Raw genomic sequence first — 20155 nt, forward strand, 5'->3', positions numbered from 1 at the left:
TAAACAAGGAAAATCAAAAAAGAAATCAGCATATGTTAATATTAGAAGGTCTAGCCAGAGCAATTAGGCGAGAAAAAGAAGTAAAAGGCTGCTGCTGCTTTTCTCTCTTTTTTTGGCTGTGCTGCACAACTTATGGGATCTCAGTTGCCTGATCAGGGATTGAACCTAGTCCGCAGCAGTGAAAGCCCAGATCCTAATCACTAGACCGCCAGGGAAATCTCAAAGGCTTCCCAATTGGAAAGGAAGAAGTAAAACTCTCACTGTTTGCAAGTGACACAGTACTACATGTAGAAAACCCTAAAGATAACACCAAAAGACTGTCAGAACTAATTGACAAATTCACTAAAGATCATGACATCTGGTCCCATCACTTCATGGGAAATAGATGGGGAAACAGTGGAAACAGTGGCGGACTTTATCGTTTTGGGCTCCAAAATCACTGCAGATGGTAACTGCAGCCATGAAATTATAAGACGTTTACTCCTTGGAAGGAAAGTTATGACCAACCTCGATAGCATATTCAAAAGCAGAGACATTACTTTGCCAACAAAGGTCCGTTTAGTCAAGGCTGTGGTTTTTCCAGTGGTCATGTATGGATGCGAGAGTTGGACTGTGAAGAAAGCTGAGCACCGAAGAATTGATGCTTTTGAAGTGTGGTGTTGGAGAAGACTCTTGAGAGTCCCTTGGACTGCAAGGAGATCCAACCAGTCTGTTCTAAAGATCAGCCCTGGGTGTTCTTTGGAAGGAATGATGCTAAAGCTGAAACTCCAGTACTTTGGCCACCTCATGCGAAGAGTTGACTCATTGGAAAAGACCCTGATGCTGGGGGGGATTTGGGTCAGGAGGAAAAAGGGATGACAGAGGATGAGATGGCTGGATGGCATCACCGACTCGATGGACGTGAGTTTGAGTGAACTCCAGGAGATGGTGTTGGACAGGGAGGCCTGGTGTGCTGCGATTCATGGGATTGCAAAGAGTTGGATATGACTGAGCAACTGAACTGAACTAAAAATTGGAAAACATAATTATCAGGTGGGAATAGATTGATCAGTAACGGTTGGAATAGTAAGAATGGGAGAAGTTAATAATTGAAATTTGTGGAAAAAAGAAAAATTAATACCAGAACCAAGACACTTCTTTGAGAAACATCTTCAGTGTTCTTACTTGCTGCAAGTAATAAATTCTTCCTTCTCCCGGAAAAAAAAAAAAAAACTAACCAAAATGAGAATCTGTAAACTTTGTTCTTCCCTTCAGTAATAGCACTCCCATAATGTATTTTGGTTAAATAAAAAGATTTTGATCATTCATTAGGTTAATTAAAGTGAGATTCTTATTGATGTCACTTAAAAAAAAAGAATGAGTATAAGCGTTTTGTTTTTACTTAAATTGTACTATACTTTTTTAAATTGTCATATTATTTTTGATAGTTTTTTTTAAGCACACATGCAAGCACATTCATGTGTGCAGATATCATTTTTACTGAATGGTTACTAAATACTTTATTTGGGTGTGAGATATATATATAGATATAGATATAGGTATATAGATGGGTACCCCATGGACTGCAGCCTGCCAGGCTCCTCTGTCCTTGGGGATTCTCTAGGCAAGGGTACTGGAGTAGGTTGCCATGCCCTCCTCTAGGGGATCTTCCCGACCCAGGAATCAAGCCCAGGTCTCCCATATTGCAGGCAGATTCTTTACCATCTGATCCACCAGGGAAACCTATACTGCTCTTGAAATTTATCCTATGGTCTAAACATCATATTAGGCTTTGATCTCATTCTTTGAGGAGCTTACAGTGGAAATTTCAGATTTGTTGCAGGCACTTTTTGTTGGCAACCTTCTACACAAGGGGAATTTTGCTGGGGGCTCTGCAAAGAATTTTCATCTTTACCAAAAAAAGAGATACATGATGAGAAAATCTTGCTATTGCTCTTTCATTTCTGTTTTGGACACTGATATGGGAAGTGATACCTGATGCTGAAATTTGTGACCAGGAGGCTGCAAGCATTAGGACCAAAGCCAACTTGTATTAATGAAGGAACGGTAGAAAAGAGTATGGTCGCTTTGGAGATTCTTTAAACATACCTTTACCATATGATCCAGCTACAGTCATAAACAATTTCATCTGTAAGTTATATCAGGAGAGAGAGATTTAGAAGCTTAACAAAGTCCTGTCATGACTATCAACAAAGAATGTGTGTGTTTTGACTTTAAAATTTAAATATGTTCCTCCTTTTTGACAATGCAAAAATAACAAGCTCTAAATCAGGGGAAAAAGTGAACACAAATGAAAAATACAAAGAGTAATAGACAAAGTAGTACAGTTTTCCAAATCTTACAAATGAGACTATTGTACCAATGATAACTGATGAAGCTTTAGGGGATTAGGTCAATGGTCAATAGTGTCTGGACAGGCTAAAACACCCTTTACCTGTTCTCAGAAAAATGTATAATATAAGGGAAGAGAGTATATATAGCCTGACAGTTTTTCGTATATAGACACATGATCACCTGTTAAGATGGGACTGTTTAAATAAAACATCTTAAATTGTGTTTCTCTCTCTCTTTTTTATTTTTTGTGATACTGCATGGATTGCAAGATCTTAGTTCCCCAAGCAGGAATTGAACCCATGCCCTCAGCAGTGAAATCACCAAATCTTAACAACTGGACCTCCAGGGAATTCCCCATTTTTCTTTCTTTACTCATCTTGTTTGAGGGACCTTGGGTAGACAACAGAAATAATTGAAGGCTATTAGATTAAGGTGTAATAAGAGAAAGTAATAAGAAATATAAATTCATTATGTTGTTCATGTAGGAAGCCCAGTAATTGTTGACTTATTCTTAGCACCCTGCTTTTTTACCTTAATAGAATATATGGTTATGAAAATCATATCATTTTCTGAATTCAAGGAAATACATTTTAATGATTATTAGCATTAGAGAAGCATAAAGTTGTCATGCAGTATTAATAATGGAAAGAAAAACAGAAAAGATGAAAATAAACAGTTTAACTACTATAGTGAAGTAAACATTGTATTCTGGGATCATGTGCCTGTTTGTAAATTCAGCTCACAGGTTTGTGCCTGTTTTTGTACTAAGGAATTAATGGTCTCTGTAAGAAGCTTAGACCTACTGACTTTCTTGTATTACATGTAATAATAACCAAGCAGTTCTGATTCTCTTCTTCCTTAAAATTTTAAGGTAAGTCTTTAATAAAAGTAAAATAAAAGTATGTGTTTGATCTGTGATTGCTGTGACACAATATTCTGTGACAACAGAATATTCTTTTATTAAGGAAAATCACCTAGATTTTCAAAAATTAGTGTTGAAATTAACTCATTGTAAACTTTGTCTTGGGCTTAGCCCTGAATTGAGAAACTGGAGAGTTCTGAAATGGATGAGTTTTAAAGTTTTTTGTTTCTCAAATTTATTTTCACTTGGAGGTTGTGTAAAAGATCTACTTCAGATACTCTGTTATTTATACTCAGCCCACAATGAAAACTAGACCGAAAGTTGAGCTTTCCAGAGATTTAGTGCTGGACTACTTTGTAGCACTAGGGTTTGGAAAGGCCTGTATAGAAGTGGTGCCTCTGGACGTGTTAGTTGCTTTTGGGCTTCCCAGGTGGCTCAGGGGTAAAGAATCCATCTGCCTATGCAGGAGATGCAGGAGACATAGGTTCGATCCCTGGATTGGAATGATCCCTTGGAGGAGCAAATGGCAACCCAACTCTAGTATTCTTGCTTGAAAAATTCCATGAACAGAGGAGCCTGCTGGGCTTTAGTCCATGAGGTCACTAAGAGTCATACACAAGTGAGCGACTGAGCATGCACATTCACGTACTGTGTCAATCAGAACTTGTTTTGGATTTTGTGATTGTTGTCAGTGCTTGATAAATGGTGGGGATGGAGGAGGGAGACAGTGGGTAGAGAGTGGGTTCGTTTCTGATAGATTCTGTCCAAATTGAAAAGAAGCGCTTTTAATTGCCCTCAGTTTATTTAACTTAGTGGAACCCCACCATATTTTTGTTAGCCAGTGATGAAAAAGCCAACAAATAACCTTCCTTTGAAAAAGCATTTCCAGAAGAAAGCATTTTATGTTAAAGGGTTGTGTGTTCCCTTAATAGCCATGGTCTATAGTGTACTGAGTGTGTTTTACCAGGTAAATTACTAGTCCCGATGGCTAAACTTTTGGAGGATATAAAACCAAAATCCATTTCAGGAAGCTATCCACTTTGCATAGTTTTGGATAGGATCCATTCTAGTTAGTGGTAATGCTCTTAATTTGTTTTTAAAATACAACTTTTAACTGTATGCTTTTTTTATTTTTACCTAGGTTACACAATGTTCTCCTATGCTTGAGATCTACAGACTACGTATCCTGCAAGAACTAATCAATGGTTTTTCATCTCCTGGAAATAAAAACATAAATATGGTGCCAAAAGAACTCTTTACCGTACTCTGACAACAGTTTATTCGGCTATACTTTTATATTGAAGAGACGTATACAGATTCAATTACTTGTGCGGAGACTGTCGTGTAGGATCATGGACCATCCTAGTAGGGAAAAGGATGAAAGACAACGGACAACTAAACCCATGGCACAAAGGAGAGAACATTGTTCCCGACCATCTGGCTCAACATCCTCTGGGGTTCTTATGGTGGGACCCAACTTCAGGGTTGGCAAGAAGATAGGGTGTGGGAACTTCGGAGAGCTCAGATTAGGTAAGAACTTGGTTCTTGTTATTGGTTTAGACTAACAGCAACAGCAGAAGCTGTGATAAGCTTTGATGTGTTTCAAGACACGCAGTTTATAATTTTATAAGATGTTCTTGTAATGAGGAACTGTTGTTAAAAGAACTGAAGAATTCCTGAAGGTGACTATAGTCATTGTCAAGTGTTATTGGTATCCAAGGTTCATCCCTCTATGTGTGTGATAGGATTTAATATTTTCTGCCAGTGCTGAGATTTTATGATGGAGGGAGATCTGCATGCAGGTAACAGTAAAATGAAGATTCTGATTTAGTTGGTTGGAGAGATAGAGCCCTGTGTTCTATCTTTTTAACAAACTCCCAGTTGATTGAGATGCTGTTGGTCCTTGAGTCACATTTTGAGAAGGGTTATTAAGGCTTTATTTTAATTCAAACTCTGCCCCTAGTAAAGGAAGAGTAAATCCTTACTCAGTGATCCCGTACTTACTCTGCAAGGAGATACATCAGTGTTTAGAGCGGTTTTCCAACTGATACTGTGTTTACATTCCTTCCTGGAAATTCCAGCATCAGGACTAAGCTAGAGCTCCAAGGAGAAACTTTGCAATTTTTTATTGCAACCAAGGAGAGATTTTTTTTTGAGTATTAATTTATGTGTGAGATGATGAATAATGATAAAATCAACCAATTTGAAGACATGAAATTGGGAAGAAGGTACATTGGTTATTTAGATACTTTTTATGACCTTCTCTAGGTGAATGCAGAAGAGAAAATGAAAGATAAATTTGTGATGTCATCAGCTTAGAGACTGTGACAGATCCTTTTCTAGGCTAAAGTGTTTTCTTATTTTTCATAGCTGGTGAGGCTGTACGAAGACCTATTGGAAGAGGCTTTGCCCTCTGAGGGGACAGAGCATGAGAGCTTAAGATGATTTTTGTTGATTACCTCAGCTACTTCTGATGATTTTTCAAAAGAAGATTGAAAAAAATCTTCTCGTCCCCCCATACAGAGATTCAGCTGCGCTAGCCAGAGATCACTGGGTGCAGAATTGAATTTAAGGATGCTGAGAATGAATTTATTTTTACCACTAGAAGACTAGCAGCCTGGAATTTTAAGACCTGACTAGGATAATGAAAGCCTTTTTATATTTAGTGATGTGTTCATGTTCGGGTTAGCAAAGCCTGCAGATGCTACTGAGAATAGGAGTAAGATGTGTAATTTCACACTGTTTGAGTTCCTATCAACTGTTGAGTTGCTTTAGCAGCTAGGTTTGTGAATATTCATTTATATAATGGATGGACTTTGCTCTAGCAACGCAGTAGTACTTGAATTAAATAGATTATGACATAAACATCCACAGAATTACTGCTGAGAGTCAGTTTATAATGTATATAAATTCGTGCTTTCTCAAAACACCATAAAATTGTTTAGTTTCTATAAGGATGAAGGAAAATTTTGGTCAGTGAAAACTGGAAATGTATTTTAGTTACTTAAGTCTGGATTTGTATTGAGTGTATGATCTTTATGTTTACACAAAAATGGAAAAATCTATTCAAGTCGAAGGATAAATTTGTAGCCTATGTATATTCTCAGACTGGTAAAGTGTTGTGTTTTATTTCCTGTAATGAAGCTAGGGTAATTATGATGGGTCTCATTTTGACTTGCCTTGTAGTCAGTAGAAAGAACTCATCTTTCTTTTCAAGTGGTTTTATTCTTGTGTGCCGGTTTTCGTTTGCTCTGGGACCATTACTGTTGGGGCATTGTATCTGGGAATACTTTTATTGACAGAAACAAGAAAAGGAACGTTCAGAATTATTTGATACCTTCCTGACAATAGGGTGTGCTATATACTCCATTCCATTGCCCTCTCTCTGTGATATTAGAAAGTAGAGGACTGTGCAGATAACAGGAGGTGTAAACTGGAAAATTCTGAACTCAAGAAGGTGCAGATAGGCCTCCACCCAGGCTACCATTACAGGGCTATGCTTTCTTCTCCAAATTCATTTCTTTCTCAAGCTACACTGTCCCTTCTGTCCCTCAAATAATCAACTGTGTTCGTGGTTCAGAGCTTTTACACCTATAATTCCTTATGTCTGCAGAATTCTTTCTTCAAAATTTTGCTTAGCTGATTGCTTCTTATTCCTCAGGCTCAACTTTCATGTTGCTGTCTCAGAGAAACATGCTGTGACTTCTTTTCCACCTCCATCTAAAATAGTGTGTTTTTCCCCAGCCGCATTCTATCCCATCAGACTGCTTCACGTTATTCATCACGTTGATCACTGTCTGAAGTCGTTTTATTAATATATGCTTACCTCTTATTTGCCTCTCTTTATGCTTGAATATAAGCCCCTCGGAGGGCAGGGGATTCTATCTGTATTATTTGCTGCTGTTATTTGTGGCATCGAAGAAAAGACAGCCAGCTGAATAAGAAGCAGAGGGGCAGCAGGAACAGGAGCATCTTTGGGTTCCTGGTAGGAGGGGGTCATGGTGGGTAGTGGCCTTAATGTTTAGATAGACTCTTGGATTCCAGACAGAGAACCCTCCCCAGACAGGTGATGATCAGTGTATTTTGGTTCTCTGTAAATCTGTCTCCACCATACCATCCAGTTAACAAACACTTCTTGAATATTTACCATCTTGCTAGTCTTTGGGAAAGATACGGAAGATAACAGGGTGTCCCCACGAATCTCACAGTCTGCGGGAAAAGATACGTTAGGAGTATGGGATTAACATATACACACCACTATATATAAAATAATCAGTAAGGATTTATTGTACAGAACAGTGAACTTTATTCAATATCTTGAAATAACCTGTGAAAGAAAAGAATCTGAAAAAAATGTATATATATATATATGTATAACTGAATCACTTTGCTGTATACCTGAAACAAACATAATATTATAAATCAACTACAATTTAAAAAAAAGAATCTCACAGGCTAGTGGTAGAAAGAGAAAAACAAATTACAGCATAAAGTGATAAGTATTATAGTAGATTGTGTAAAAACTACACTGGCAGAGAAGGTTAATGAAGGTTTCACAGAAGCGTGTTATTTGATTAAGAGTAAGATAGGACTTCACTGGTGAGCACAAGGAAGAAAGAGTCTCCACCAGCAGAACGTGTAAGCTCTATGTGCTGTGTCAAAGCATAGTGTCAAAGCAGCAACAGTTATATATGACTGGCTTGTGGGATGTGAAGTGAAAGAAAAGTAGTAGATGAGGGTGTAAGATAGGTTGGGACCAGATTGTGAAGTGTTTGTGTGATCTTAAAGCATATGGACTTTATCCTGTAGGCAGTGGAGTAGAACCATCAAGGGTTTTCTAAAACCAGACATTATCTGGTTTCTATTCTAGAAAGATAATTCCCAGTATAAAATTAGATCAGGTAGTAAAGAGGTTGTGGATTTTTGCTCTCATTGTACTACTTGTCACTTTGAGTTACGTTCCTTCATCTCTCTACTTCAAGATATGCTTGATGGTAGTAATTTGCTTTATTGATATTCTCATATGTGTTCATATTCTTAACTCCTTTTATGTGTATGACATATAATGGGTACCTAAGTAGTCCAGGTTAGAGGTGGCTGGGCCTGCCTTAGCTCTGAAAATGGCACTGAGATGCAGAGGAAGGGGTGAATTAGGGGGAGATTTTAGAAGTAGACTATAGGCAGGATTTGTTTGCCAGTTATTTTAGGGGAAGGGGTCAAAGATGGCTGAGTTTGTGAGGCTGGGAAGACGAAGTGAATGAGGAAACCTTTACCAGAGATAGGAAAACACAGGACCAGAGTAGGCAGTGGGGAAGGCAAGTAGTTAGACTTGGTGAATATATTGACTTTGAGGAGTGTGCAGCACATAGGCACAAATATGACTATGAGGCAGAGAAGTTTAGGCTTCAGATAGGGATTAAGAAATCATCACTATGTAGGTGTTGATGAACATGCAATCATGAGTGGTGAGATGATGTGGAGCCTGTGTGAGTGGGAGAAAGAGGGTGCATTTAAGGGATGCTAGAAGAGGGAGAGCCTTAAGAAAGAGAAGTTGGAAAGTCAAGAGAAGAGTTTCTAGAGGGTTGGAGCGTTAAGCACAGCCTTGTGCCCTAAGGTTAAACAGAAGAAGCTAATTATTACAGCCTTTGGTCTTTTACTTCTGTTTATATATTTCTGATGACTCCTTTTTTCCTTCTTTTTCTTTTTTTATGAATGCATGTATTTTGTAACCAGGAGAAAAAAAAAAGCAATAAAAAGAAAAGCAAAAAATGTGCCTTTAAAGGCATAGTTTAAAAAAGAAACCTTGCTGTTGCCCAAAATTTTTTAAAAAGTCTACTTAAAAGTATCTTCAAAGATAATCACTAATTGTGTTTAATTAATTTAATTTTCCAGAATTAAAAAATGTTTATCAGGACATATTTTAGAAATGCAGTCAAACTGTACTATAAACTTGTTTTTAATCAGCATGAACTTTTGTGTCAGCTTACAGATCATGCATTTTTAATGTCTGTAGTTATTAATTTATTGGACTTTCCCTGGTGGCTCAGATGGTAAAGAATTGCCTGCAATGCAGGAGACCCAGGTTCAATCCCTGGGTTGGGGAGATTCCCCTGGAGAAGGAAATGGCAACCCACTCCACTATTCTTGCCTGGAGAATCCCATTGGCAGAGGACCGTGGCAGCTGCAGTCCACGGGACTGCAAAGAGCTGGACACGACTGCACAACTGACGCAGTATGCGCAGCACAGTAGTTTATAAGCCGGTCTTAGTATACAGATGACTTCTTTCTGTTTTTAAATTATAAATAATACTATACTAAACATCCTTATAGATGCTTGTGATAAAAACATCTTTGTAGTCCAAACTTGGTCGATTATTTCCTTAGGATAATGTACTTTCTATGTCAGAAATACAGACATATTTGTGATCTTGTTACATATTGTCAGTTTGCCCTCCAGAAAGACAATTTCCCTGATTTCTCTAAACTTTCTATGTGACTGTGTATGTGTGAGTGAGTATGTGTATATATTTGTTTCTCTACTTCAGAAACCTTGAACATCATTGAGAACCTTTTCATCTATGCTAGTCTGACAGGGGAAAATGATATCTAGTTAAATCTGTATGTGTTCATGGGTGAAGTTAAACATTTACACATTTATTTATATCTCTTCTTTTAATCCTTTGTGGCCTTTGCTTATTTTTCAATGGAAAGATTATTTCTGTGGAGTCTTACCTATGTATATTGCCTCAGTAGAAAGGGGAATTTTGAAGGTTTGAGAAAGGAAGATTGATAAAGGATGATTGTGGATAAAAGGTAGGAGGACATGAAGGAGTGGAAACAGATCTGCAGGTTGTTTTTTTGTTCACTGTGAAAAAATATGGGGAAATATTTTGCGGATTTTTTTTTTTTTTTTAAGCTTTGAGTCTTTTGCTGAATCAGGTGTGGAAAGAATCATGTAAACATTTGTTAAAAATTATTGTTTTCCTCTAGGACTTAGAAAATATATATCCCTGGTCTACAAACAACAGCCTTTCTTCCTTCTTAATTGCAAAAATAAGTAGATAGGTGGTTTCATATCCTAATAGATATGTGCCAATGATTATGGGAGACCCTTTAGACTAAACAGTCTGGCATATAAATGTTGCTAATGATTTTTATACTCTTTGTGAAGTAGGATATTGTTAAACAATGTTTTTTCTTACAAACAAGAAAATGGAGGCACAAAGAACTGACTTTTTTGTTCTCTTTCGTCTTTGGTTTCTGGTGAAGTATGCAAAAGTACGTTAGAACAGAAGGATGTTTCTGACAGAGGTAAACTGTCCAAGGGTATCAGCTTTTCGGGTGACACACTCTTCCCTTCTAAAATAAGACTCTTATTTCTGTGACTATAGAGTGTACCACTAGACCATTCAGGTATGACCTAAATCAAATCCCTTATGATTATACAGAGGAAGTGAGAAATAGATTTAAGGGTCTAGATCTGATAGATAGAGTGCCTGAAGAATGAGGTTCGTGACATTGTACAGGAGACAGGGATCAAGACCATCCCCATGGAAAAGAAATGCAAAAAAGCAAAATGGCTGTCTGGGGAGGCCTTACAAATAGCTGTGAAAAGAAGAGAGGTGAAAAGCAAAGGAGAAAAGGGAAAATATAAGCATCTGAATGCAGAGTTCCAAAGAATAGCAAGAAGAGATAAGAAAGCCTTCTTCAGCAATCAATGCAAAGAAGTAGAGGAAAAGAACAGAATGGGAAAGACTAGAGATGTCTTCAAGAAAATTAGAGATACCAAGGGAACATTTCATACAAAGATGGGTTCGATAAAGGACAGAAATGGTCTGGACCTAACAGGAGCAGAAGATATTAAGAAGAGGTGGCAGGAATACACAGAAGAACTGTACAAAAAATATCTTCACGACCCAGATGATCATGATGATGTGATCACTAATCTAGAGCCAGACATCCTGGAATGTGAAGTCAAATGGGCCTTAGAAAGCATCGCTACGAACAAAGCTAGTGGAGGTGATGGAATTCCAGTTGAGCTATTTCAAATCCTGAAAGATGATGGTGTGAAAGTGCTGCACTCAATATGCCAGCAAGTTTGGAAAACTCAGCAGTGGCCACAGGACTGGAAAAGGTCCGTTTTCATTCCAATTCCAAAGAAAGGCAATGCAACAGAATGCTCAAACTACCACACAATTGCACTCATCTCACATGCTAGTAAAGTAATGCTCAAAATTCTCCAAGCCAGACTTCAGCAATACGTGAACCGTGAACCCCCGATGTTCAAGCTGGTTTTAGAAAAGGCAGAGGAACCAGAGATCAAATTGCCAACATCCGCTGGATCATGGAAAAAGCAAGAGAGTTCCAGAAAAACATCTACTTCTGCTTTATTGACTATGCCAAAGCCTTTGACTGTGTGGATCACAATAAACTGTGGAAAATTCTAAGAGAGATGGGAATACCAGACCACCTAACCTGCCTCTTGAGAAACCTGTATGCAGGTCAGGAAGCAACAGTTAGAACTGGACAAGGAACAACAGACTGGTTCCAAATAGGAAAAGGAGTACGTCAAGGCTGTATATTGTCACCCTGCTTATTTAACTTATATGCAGAGTACATCATGAGAAACGCTGGACTGGAAGAAACACAAGCTGGAATCAAGATTGCCGGGAGAAATATCAATAACTTCAGATATGCAGACGACACCACCCTTATGGCAGAAAGTGAAGAGGAGCTAAAAATCCTCTTGATGAAAGTGAAAGAGGAGAGTGAAAAAGTTGGCTTAAAGCTCAACATTCAGAAAACGAAGATCATGGCATCTGGTCCCATCACTTCATGGCAAATAGATGTGGAAACAGTGGAAACAGTGGCTGACTTTATTTTTTCGGGCTCCAAAATCACTGCAGATGGTGACTGCAGCCATGAAATTAAAAGATGCTTACTCCTTGGAAGGAAAGTTATGACCAACCTAGATAGCATATTCAAAAGCAGAGATATTACTTTGCCAACAAAGGTCCGTCTAGTCAAATCTGTGGTTTCTCCAGTACTCATGTATGGGTATGAGAGTTGGGACTCTAAAGAAAGCTGAGTACCGAAGAAGTGATACTTTTGAACTGTGGTTTTGGAGAAGACTCTTGAGGGTCCCTTGGACTGCAAGGAGATCCAACCAGTCCATTCTGAAGGAGATCAGCCCTGGGATTTCTTTGGAAGGAATGATGCTGAAGCTGAAGTTCCAGTACATTGGACACCACATGCGAAGAGTTGACTCATTGGAAAAGACTCTGATGTTGAGAGAGATTGGAGGCAGGAGGAGAAGGTGACGACCCAGGATAAGATGGCTGGATGGCAGCATGGACTCGATGAACGTGAGTCTGAGTGAACTCCGGGAGATGGTGATGGACAGGGAGGCCCTGCGTGCTGCGATTCATGGGGTCGCAGAGTCGGACACGACTGAGCGGCTGAACTGAACTGAACTGATAGAGTGTACACGACAACCTCTCTGCATGTTGTTCTTTCCTTATCTGGACTACTTAACTGCCACTGATGAACTTAAGTTGGAATTTGTAACTTCAGCTGTTGCCAGTCAGTCCTGTTTGTGGCAGTTGTGATCATTACAGTTTACTGTTGCAGCTTATATAAAGCATTTGGTTTCATATTGCATCCCACAAAACCTTGGAGCCCTTAGTTTCCTACAAGAGAATGAGAAAGGAAAAGTAGGAGAGGATAAAGTCTCTCTATTGAGTTTTCAATAAGATTTTGTTTAAAAGGTATAGTTCTGTTGTGTTAAAAATTTTTTGAAAGCATTCATGTGACAGAATATAGGCTTAAGCTAAAACAAGATTTTAAAATATTTTTTTCCTAGGTGAAAGTAAAATCATTGTGAAATCAAATTTTTAGTTTTATAGTCATAGTTTCTTAGGAAATAGCATTTCGAACACATGAAACTCAACCTATATCAGCCCAGAACCAAGCCAGTTAGCAAAATAGAAAAACTGATACACAGTCAGCCCTCCATGTGCACAGGTCTCTCCTCCGTGGGTTCCAGCAACCAGGGGTGGAAAATATTCTGGGGAAAAATGGTCCCATGAAGTTCCAAAAAGCAAAATTTGAATTTGCCCTGTGCATGTGGAATTTTACATAGAATTTACATTGTATTTACAACTATTTACATAGCATTAACATTGCACTGGATGTAATAAGTAGTCTAGACATCTAGATCTAGTATACAGAGGATGTACCTAGGTGGTTATATGCAAATAATATATACCATTATAGATAAGGGCCTTGAGCATCCACAGCCACAGATTTTAGTATCCATGAAGTTCCTAGAACCAATTCCCCACAGGAAGTAAGGGGTGACTTTATTTGTGCTTTTACAACATTGTTTAAGTTTACCTATAAATTTGTAAGTTTTTAGGGTCTGTGTGTACAACAAACTAAAAACAAGTTTTATTTATTTATTTATTTTAATTTTTGGCTACACTCTGCAGCATGTGGAATGTTAGTTCACCGATCAGGGATCGAACCTGCACTCCTGGCATTAGAAGGCAGTCTTAACCACTGGGCCGCTAGTCCCCAAAACAAGTTTTAGAGTCTTGTTATAATTTTCTTCTTCAAGTGGTTTAAAGAGAGAGTCCTGGAGTCAGATTGCCTCTCCAAGTTTCTTTTTTTCCTCCATAAGACTAAGGTAATAATAATGTATACTTACAGATTTATTGTGGAGATTAAATTTAGATAATGTATATAATCACCTAAGACAGTGATTGATGCATAATGAGCACTTGGTTTGTATATATAGTACAAAACATTGTTTAAATTTTTGTTTTATTTTTTTCAACTTATATGAAGAAAATTTTCAAATTTTTACAAAAAACTAAAAAAGATATGGTAGTGAGTATACATAATAATAGTTAGATTTAGCAGTTGTTAATATTTGTCCCATGTGCTTTATCTCTTTGGAAATATCTATGTGTGCACATTTGCATATGTGTTATAGTAAGTTGTAAGTCTGACAAAAAACAGTTTTCTCCCCCTCAGAAAGAATTATTTAGGTTCCCACTTCATAAGTATGTAACTAATCGTATCATTTGTTTTCCACAGTATAACAGGCTCTGGGTTCATCCACCCCTCTAGAACTGACTTGAATTTGTTGCTGAATAATATTCCATTGTATATGTGTACCATAGCTTCTCTATCAATTCATCTGTCAGTGGACATCTAGGTTGCCTCCATATCCTGACTATTGTACATATTGTTGCAATGAATATTGGAGTGCATGTGTCTTTTAGAATAGTGATTTTCTCAGGGTATATGCCCAGTAGTGGGATTGCTGGGTCATATGGTAATTTTATTTCTAGTTTTTTAAGAAATCTCCATACTGTTCTCCATAGTCACTGTATCACTTTACATTCCCACGAACAGTGCCAGAGGTTTCTCTCTTCTTCACTTCATCTCCTGCATTTATTGTTTGTAGATTTTTTTAATGGTGGCCATTCTGACCGGTTTGTGATGATACCTCATTGTAGTTTTGATTTGTCTTTCTCTAATAATAAGAATGGTGACCAGTTTTTTATGTGTCTATTAACCATTGGTTTGTTTTCTTTGGGGAAATGTCTGTTTAGGCCTTCTGCCCCTTTTTCGATTTTTTTTTATTGAGCTGCTTGTATATTTTGGAGATAATCTGGAGATGCATGTTTTTTATAATATAATTTTAATGAAAATAACCATGTGTCAATTTTAAAAGCCTAATCCCTACAATTAAGCATTTCAGCTTTTTAAACAATGTCCTCTATTATTTCTCAGGTTTTTGGCTAACATCAAGTATAAACAATGTCCTCTAGATAGCTCCTTTTTTCTAAATTTTTTTTCCCAACACTAGATATTGTTTATTGATTTTTCTCATACTTAACATCCCCAGTCACCTATATACACTCCTCACATTCTCCCAATATATTTATGTCGTACATTTGGTTAAAACGTTTTCCTGTGTTTATAGTGTTATGGTTTTGGACATAGCATTCGTAGCTGAGCTATGAGAGCACTGTTGTATTTCCTTCCTGGTACATTTGCATTCCTTCTTCCTTTAGAATTAAAAAGTACTGATATTTGACTTTTTAAAGATTTTTTCTTCATTATCTGTCTTTTATTAATTCTTCCTCTCAAGTTACCAACAGAACTATAAAATTTCTGTCAATATGATTAGGTAATCTTAACGTTAAATTATTCTGCAGTACATGCATGTTAGCTTTCTCAGATCTACTAAGTCAGTTACTATTTTGGCTATTTATTTACTTCTCACTTCCAAAATGTTGACATCTCTAGTCTGCTTTTTTCTCACCTAGTTTACTTGTTCTGGTTTCTTCCTTTTGGCATTTCATTGGGCTTTTGGAAAGGCATAGGGTGCAATGCCTAAATTTTGTCTGTCATGTTAAACCAGAGGTCTCTATGTATCATATATTTTTATTCAGGAAAGAATTTGACAGCTTTTTGTAGTATTCTAGAAGACATATAGAAATATGAGCTAGCTAATAAGATAGTTGAAGAGATTTGTAGTTGTTTTGCCCACCTCACCAAAGAAAATTGAATCATTATCATCATGGATACTAAACAATAGAGCTCTATATTTTGGTTCCATTCAGTTTAATTGTGAATGTTATAGAGATCCTTGAAAGAACATATTAATGAAATCCTCACATAACAATGCTTGAGGTGGGGCAGCTAATACAGTAGCTGGTTAACAGAATCAAGATTTAACATTAAATCGAATAAGCAATGAATTGAACAAAAAATCTTACTTTGATTCAAGAATCCTACTCTACATTTTAAGTCTGACAACTAGATTGTCAACACTTAAGTGAAAAAGATGGCTGTGAGTTTGCTGTAAGATAAGAGTGGGATTTGCCCCCAAAAGCTCATAACTTCGACTGATTTAATAGACATGTGAAGTCCAGATCGGACTTCCCTGGTGTTCCATTGGTTAAGAATCCACCTGCCTGCACAGGTTTGATCCCTGGTCTGGAAGGGTTCCACCCGCTGCAGGGCAACTAAGCCCATGTGCCACAGATACTAAGCCCTTGCACTAGAGCCCAACTACTGAAGCCCAAATGCTGCAGCTCCTAAAGCTTGTGCACACGGAAGCCCATACTCCACAAGAGAAGCCACCACCGTGGAAAGCCCACACGCCACAGTACAGAGTAGCCCCCACTTGCTGCAACAAGAGAAAGCCCACGTGCAACAAAGAAAACCCAGGGAAGCCAAAGACAAATAAGTAAATGAATAAAAGTCAGGATCAACAAAACTTAAGATCTTTCTTAAGTTTTGGACCTCTATGGAACTTTGGCATTGTCGACTCTAAACTACATCATTTTAAAAATGAAAGAAATTAGAAATTAAGTGATTTGGTCAAGGTAAGATAAACTAGCTTGCCACGGAGTTGGAACCAAGCCCAGATCTGGGACATCCAGGACTGATATGTGTCATGTAGTTCCACCACGTTGGTTAAGTGTGCAGTTGAAATATTAGATGCTTTAAAAATATAAGCTTTAAAAGGACATAAGAATTAATTCCTAATTCCAAAGGTGATAATCACTGACATTCAATTTAATTATACCTCTACCAAGAAAAGAAATATAAGGTATAAAATGATAGCCAATAATCTTTTCTTCAAGTATCATTATCTAGTTTCTATGTTGGACCAACTGTATTCTTCAGGGATTTTCTGAGAGGTAAGGAGGGAAATTTGAATGCAGAATTCTAAAGAATAACAAGGAGAGATAAGAAAGCCTTCCTCAGTGATCAATGCAAAGAAATAGAGGGAAACAATAGAATGGGAAAGACTAGAGGTCTCTTCAAGAAAATTAGAGATGCTAAGGGAACATTTCACGTAAAGGTGGGCTCAGTAAAGAGCAGAAATGGTATGGACCTAACAGAAGAAGAAGATATTAAGACAAGGTGGCAAGAATACACAGAAGAACTGTACAAAAAAGATCTTCACGACCTGGATAATCACGATGGTGTGACCACTCACCTAGAGCCAGACATCCTGGAATGTGAAGTCAAGTGGGCCTTAAGAAGCATCACTACGAACAAAGCTAGTGGATGTGATGGAATTCCAGTTGAGCTATTTCAAATCCTGAAAGATGATGGTGTGAAAGTGCTGCGCTCAATATGCCAGCAAATTTGGAAAACTCAGCAGTGGCCACAGGACTGGAAAAGGTCAGTTTCATTGCAATCCCAAAGAAAGGCAATGCCAAAGAATGCTCAAACTACTGCACAATTGGCGCTTATCTCACATGCTAGTAAAGTAATGCTCAATATTCTCCAAGCCAGGCTTCAGCAATACATGAACCATGAACTTCCAGATGTTCAAGCTGGTTTTAGAAAAGGCAGAGGAACCAGAGATCAAATTGCTAACATCCTCTGGATCATCAAAAAAGCAAGAGAGTTCCAGAAAAACATCTACTTCTGCTTTATTGACTATGCCAAAGCCTTTGACTGTCTGGATCACAACAAACTGTGGAAAATTCTGAAAGAGATGGGAATACCAAACCACCTGACCTGCCTCTTGAGAAATCTGTATGCAGGTCAGGAAGCAACAGTTAGAATTGGACATGGAACAACAGACTGGTTCCAAATGGGAAAAGGAATACGTCAAGGTTGTATATTGTCTTCTTGCTTATTTAACTTATGCAGAGCACATCATGAGAAACGCTGGGCTGGATGAAGCACAGGCTGAATCAAGATTACCAGGAGAAATATCAATAACCTCGATATGCAGATGACACCACCCTTATGGCAGAAAGCGAAGAACTAAAGAGCTTCTTGATGAAAGTGAAAGAGGAGAGTAAAAAAGTTGGCTTAAAGATCAACATTCAGAAAACAAAGATCATGGCATCTGGTCCCATCACTTCATGGCAAATAGATGGGGAAACAGTGGCTAACTTTATTTTGGGGGCTCCAAAATCACAGCAGATGGTGACTGCAGCCATGAAATTTAAAAATGCTTGTTCCTTGGAAGAAAAATTATGACCAACCTAGACACCATATTAAAAAGCAGAGACATTACTTTGCCAACAAAGGTCCATCTAGTCAAAGCTATGGTTTTTCCAGTGGTCATGTATGGATGTGAGAGTTGGACTATAAAGAAGGCTGAATGCCAAACAATAGGTGCTTTTGAACTGTGGTATTGGAGAATACTCTTGAGAATCCCTTGGACTGCAAGGAGATCCAACCAGTCCTTCCTAAAGGAAATCAGTCTTGAATATTCATTGGAAGGACTGATGCTGAAGCTGAAACTCCAGTACTTTGGCCACCTGATGCGAAGAGCTGACTCATTTGAAAAGACCCTGATGCTGGGAAAGATTGAGAGCGGGAGGAGAAGAGTACGACAGAGGATGAGATGGTTGGACGGCATCACCAAATCAATAGACATGAGCTTAGGTAAACTCTGGGAGATGGTGATGGACAGGGAGGCCTGGTATTCTGCAGTCCATGGGGTTGCAAAGAGTCAGACACATCTGAGCGACTGAACTGAACTGAACTGAAGGAGGGAAAGCATTGGCTAATTGATTAATAATTTTTCATTTTAATTTTGCAAAGTATGTTTTTGAAATTTAGAGTAAAATCACAATGTAGGATATTATTAACAGTGTTCCTTATTCTACCTTTAGCCTTTTATCTGGATAAGGTGCAGTGGGAAGTGAAGCTGGAGATGTGAGCAGAGCCTGATCTTGATTAGCTGTGGGTCACAGTACAGATTTTGGACTTTGTTTTGTTGGCAATAAAAGACAAAAGTAAAACTTGGAAGTAATTGCATGTCATGTTTTCCACCCCCACCAGAGATGATAAATTAATTAGAACTTCTGATCATTTTTCCGTATTTAAAAAATAAAGACACAGAGTGATCGTTTTTAATCTAGTGGTGCTGATATCTAAAGGATAAATACAGGAGTTCGCCAGTTTGAATGATAGAAAGCTGAAACAGTAAATGCCTTGTGATTTAAATAATTCTAAATGTTTCTTTGATTAAAAGGCTTTTGCAGGTGGTTTAAGCTGATGCTTGTACTGTGAAACTAAAAGTTAGCAGTTTTTGTGTCTGCATGTGTGGTTGTTATGCTTCTTTTTCTACTTTATGTTATTGATATAAACTACTTCAGAGATGGATTAATCTAAATAATAATTAGATTGTTGGGATTTGAACATCCAGCCTATAAAGAAGTTAATGATCATTCCATTTCTTGAAGCTTGTTTGAATTTTATTTGGGTTTTATTTTTGTGGAGAGAATTGTAACATCACAGAAAATTAGAGCAACTCTTTGCTCAGTTGTGTGTAAATGTCTATATGTGTATATTCTCTCATATACATCTATGTGGTGGTGGTGATGGTGGTTTTTTAGTTGCTAAATCGTGTCCGACCCTTGCAACCCCATGAACTGTAACCTGCCAGGCTTCTCTGTCTTTGAGATTCTCCAGGCAAGAATACTGGAGTGGGTTGCCATTTCCTTCTCCATACATATGTGTACTTTGGTATAAACAAAGTTGGATATACTTTTGAGATTCTGCTTTTTTTAATATGTGATTTTCATAGTTGTAAATTTAATGGCTATTCTGCTTTTTCAGATGGACTCCCATAACTGGACTTTGGTTACTTCTAGCTTATTATATGTAAATAACACAAACATTTTCATGAAACTAGATTATTATCAGAAATATATCATCCTCTGTAGCTTGCTAGATGCATTAGTTTTATATAGGGCAGAAAATTTACACATCAGTAAAAATGTAATTATCTTTCTACAGTTTTATTCTACTCTAAAATACTCATATTTCAGAACAGAGAAGGCTAAATGTAGCATTTTTTCACAAAATCTATATAGAATATGTTAACATTAATGTAAATTAGAATTATAAATTAATTTGTAGAAGATTTTATCCATGTTGTAGTAAAGCTGCACATGGTGT

At 37.6% G+C, this 20155-nt stretch overlaps 1 protein-coding gene across 7 annotated transcripts in view; it reads left to right on the top strand.

Annotated features, from left to right (window-relative positions):
- CSNK1G1 (casein kinase 1 gamma 1) overlaps nt 1-20155 on the top strand; it is a 153146-nt gene that overhangs the window by 40314 nt on the left and 92677 nt on the right. For all 7 annotated transcript variants that reach the window (XR_011258213.1, XM_069596226.1, XM_069596224.1 and 4 more), the window contains exon 2: nt 4338-4726. Coding sequence is in view for 4 of the 7 variants with exons in the window: in XM_069596226.1 (XP_069452327.1) it covers nt 4549-4726 (178 nt within the window). In the remaining 3 variants the exon portion in view is untranslated. The remainder of the gene's footprint in view (nt 1-4337; nt 4727-20155) is intronic.

Source organism: Ovis canadensis, chromosome 7, assembly GCF_042477335.2.
Source record: "Ovis canadensis isolate MfBH-ARS-UI-01 breed Bighorn chromosome 7, ARS-UI_OviCan_v2, whole genome shotgun sequence".
Classification (NCBI taxonomy): domain Eukaryota; kingdom Metazoa; phylum Chordata; class Mammalia; order Artiodactyla; family Bovidae; genus Ovis; species Ovis canadensis.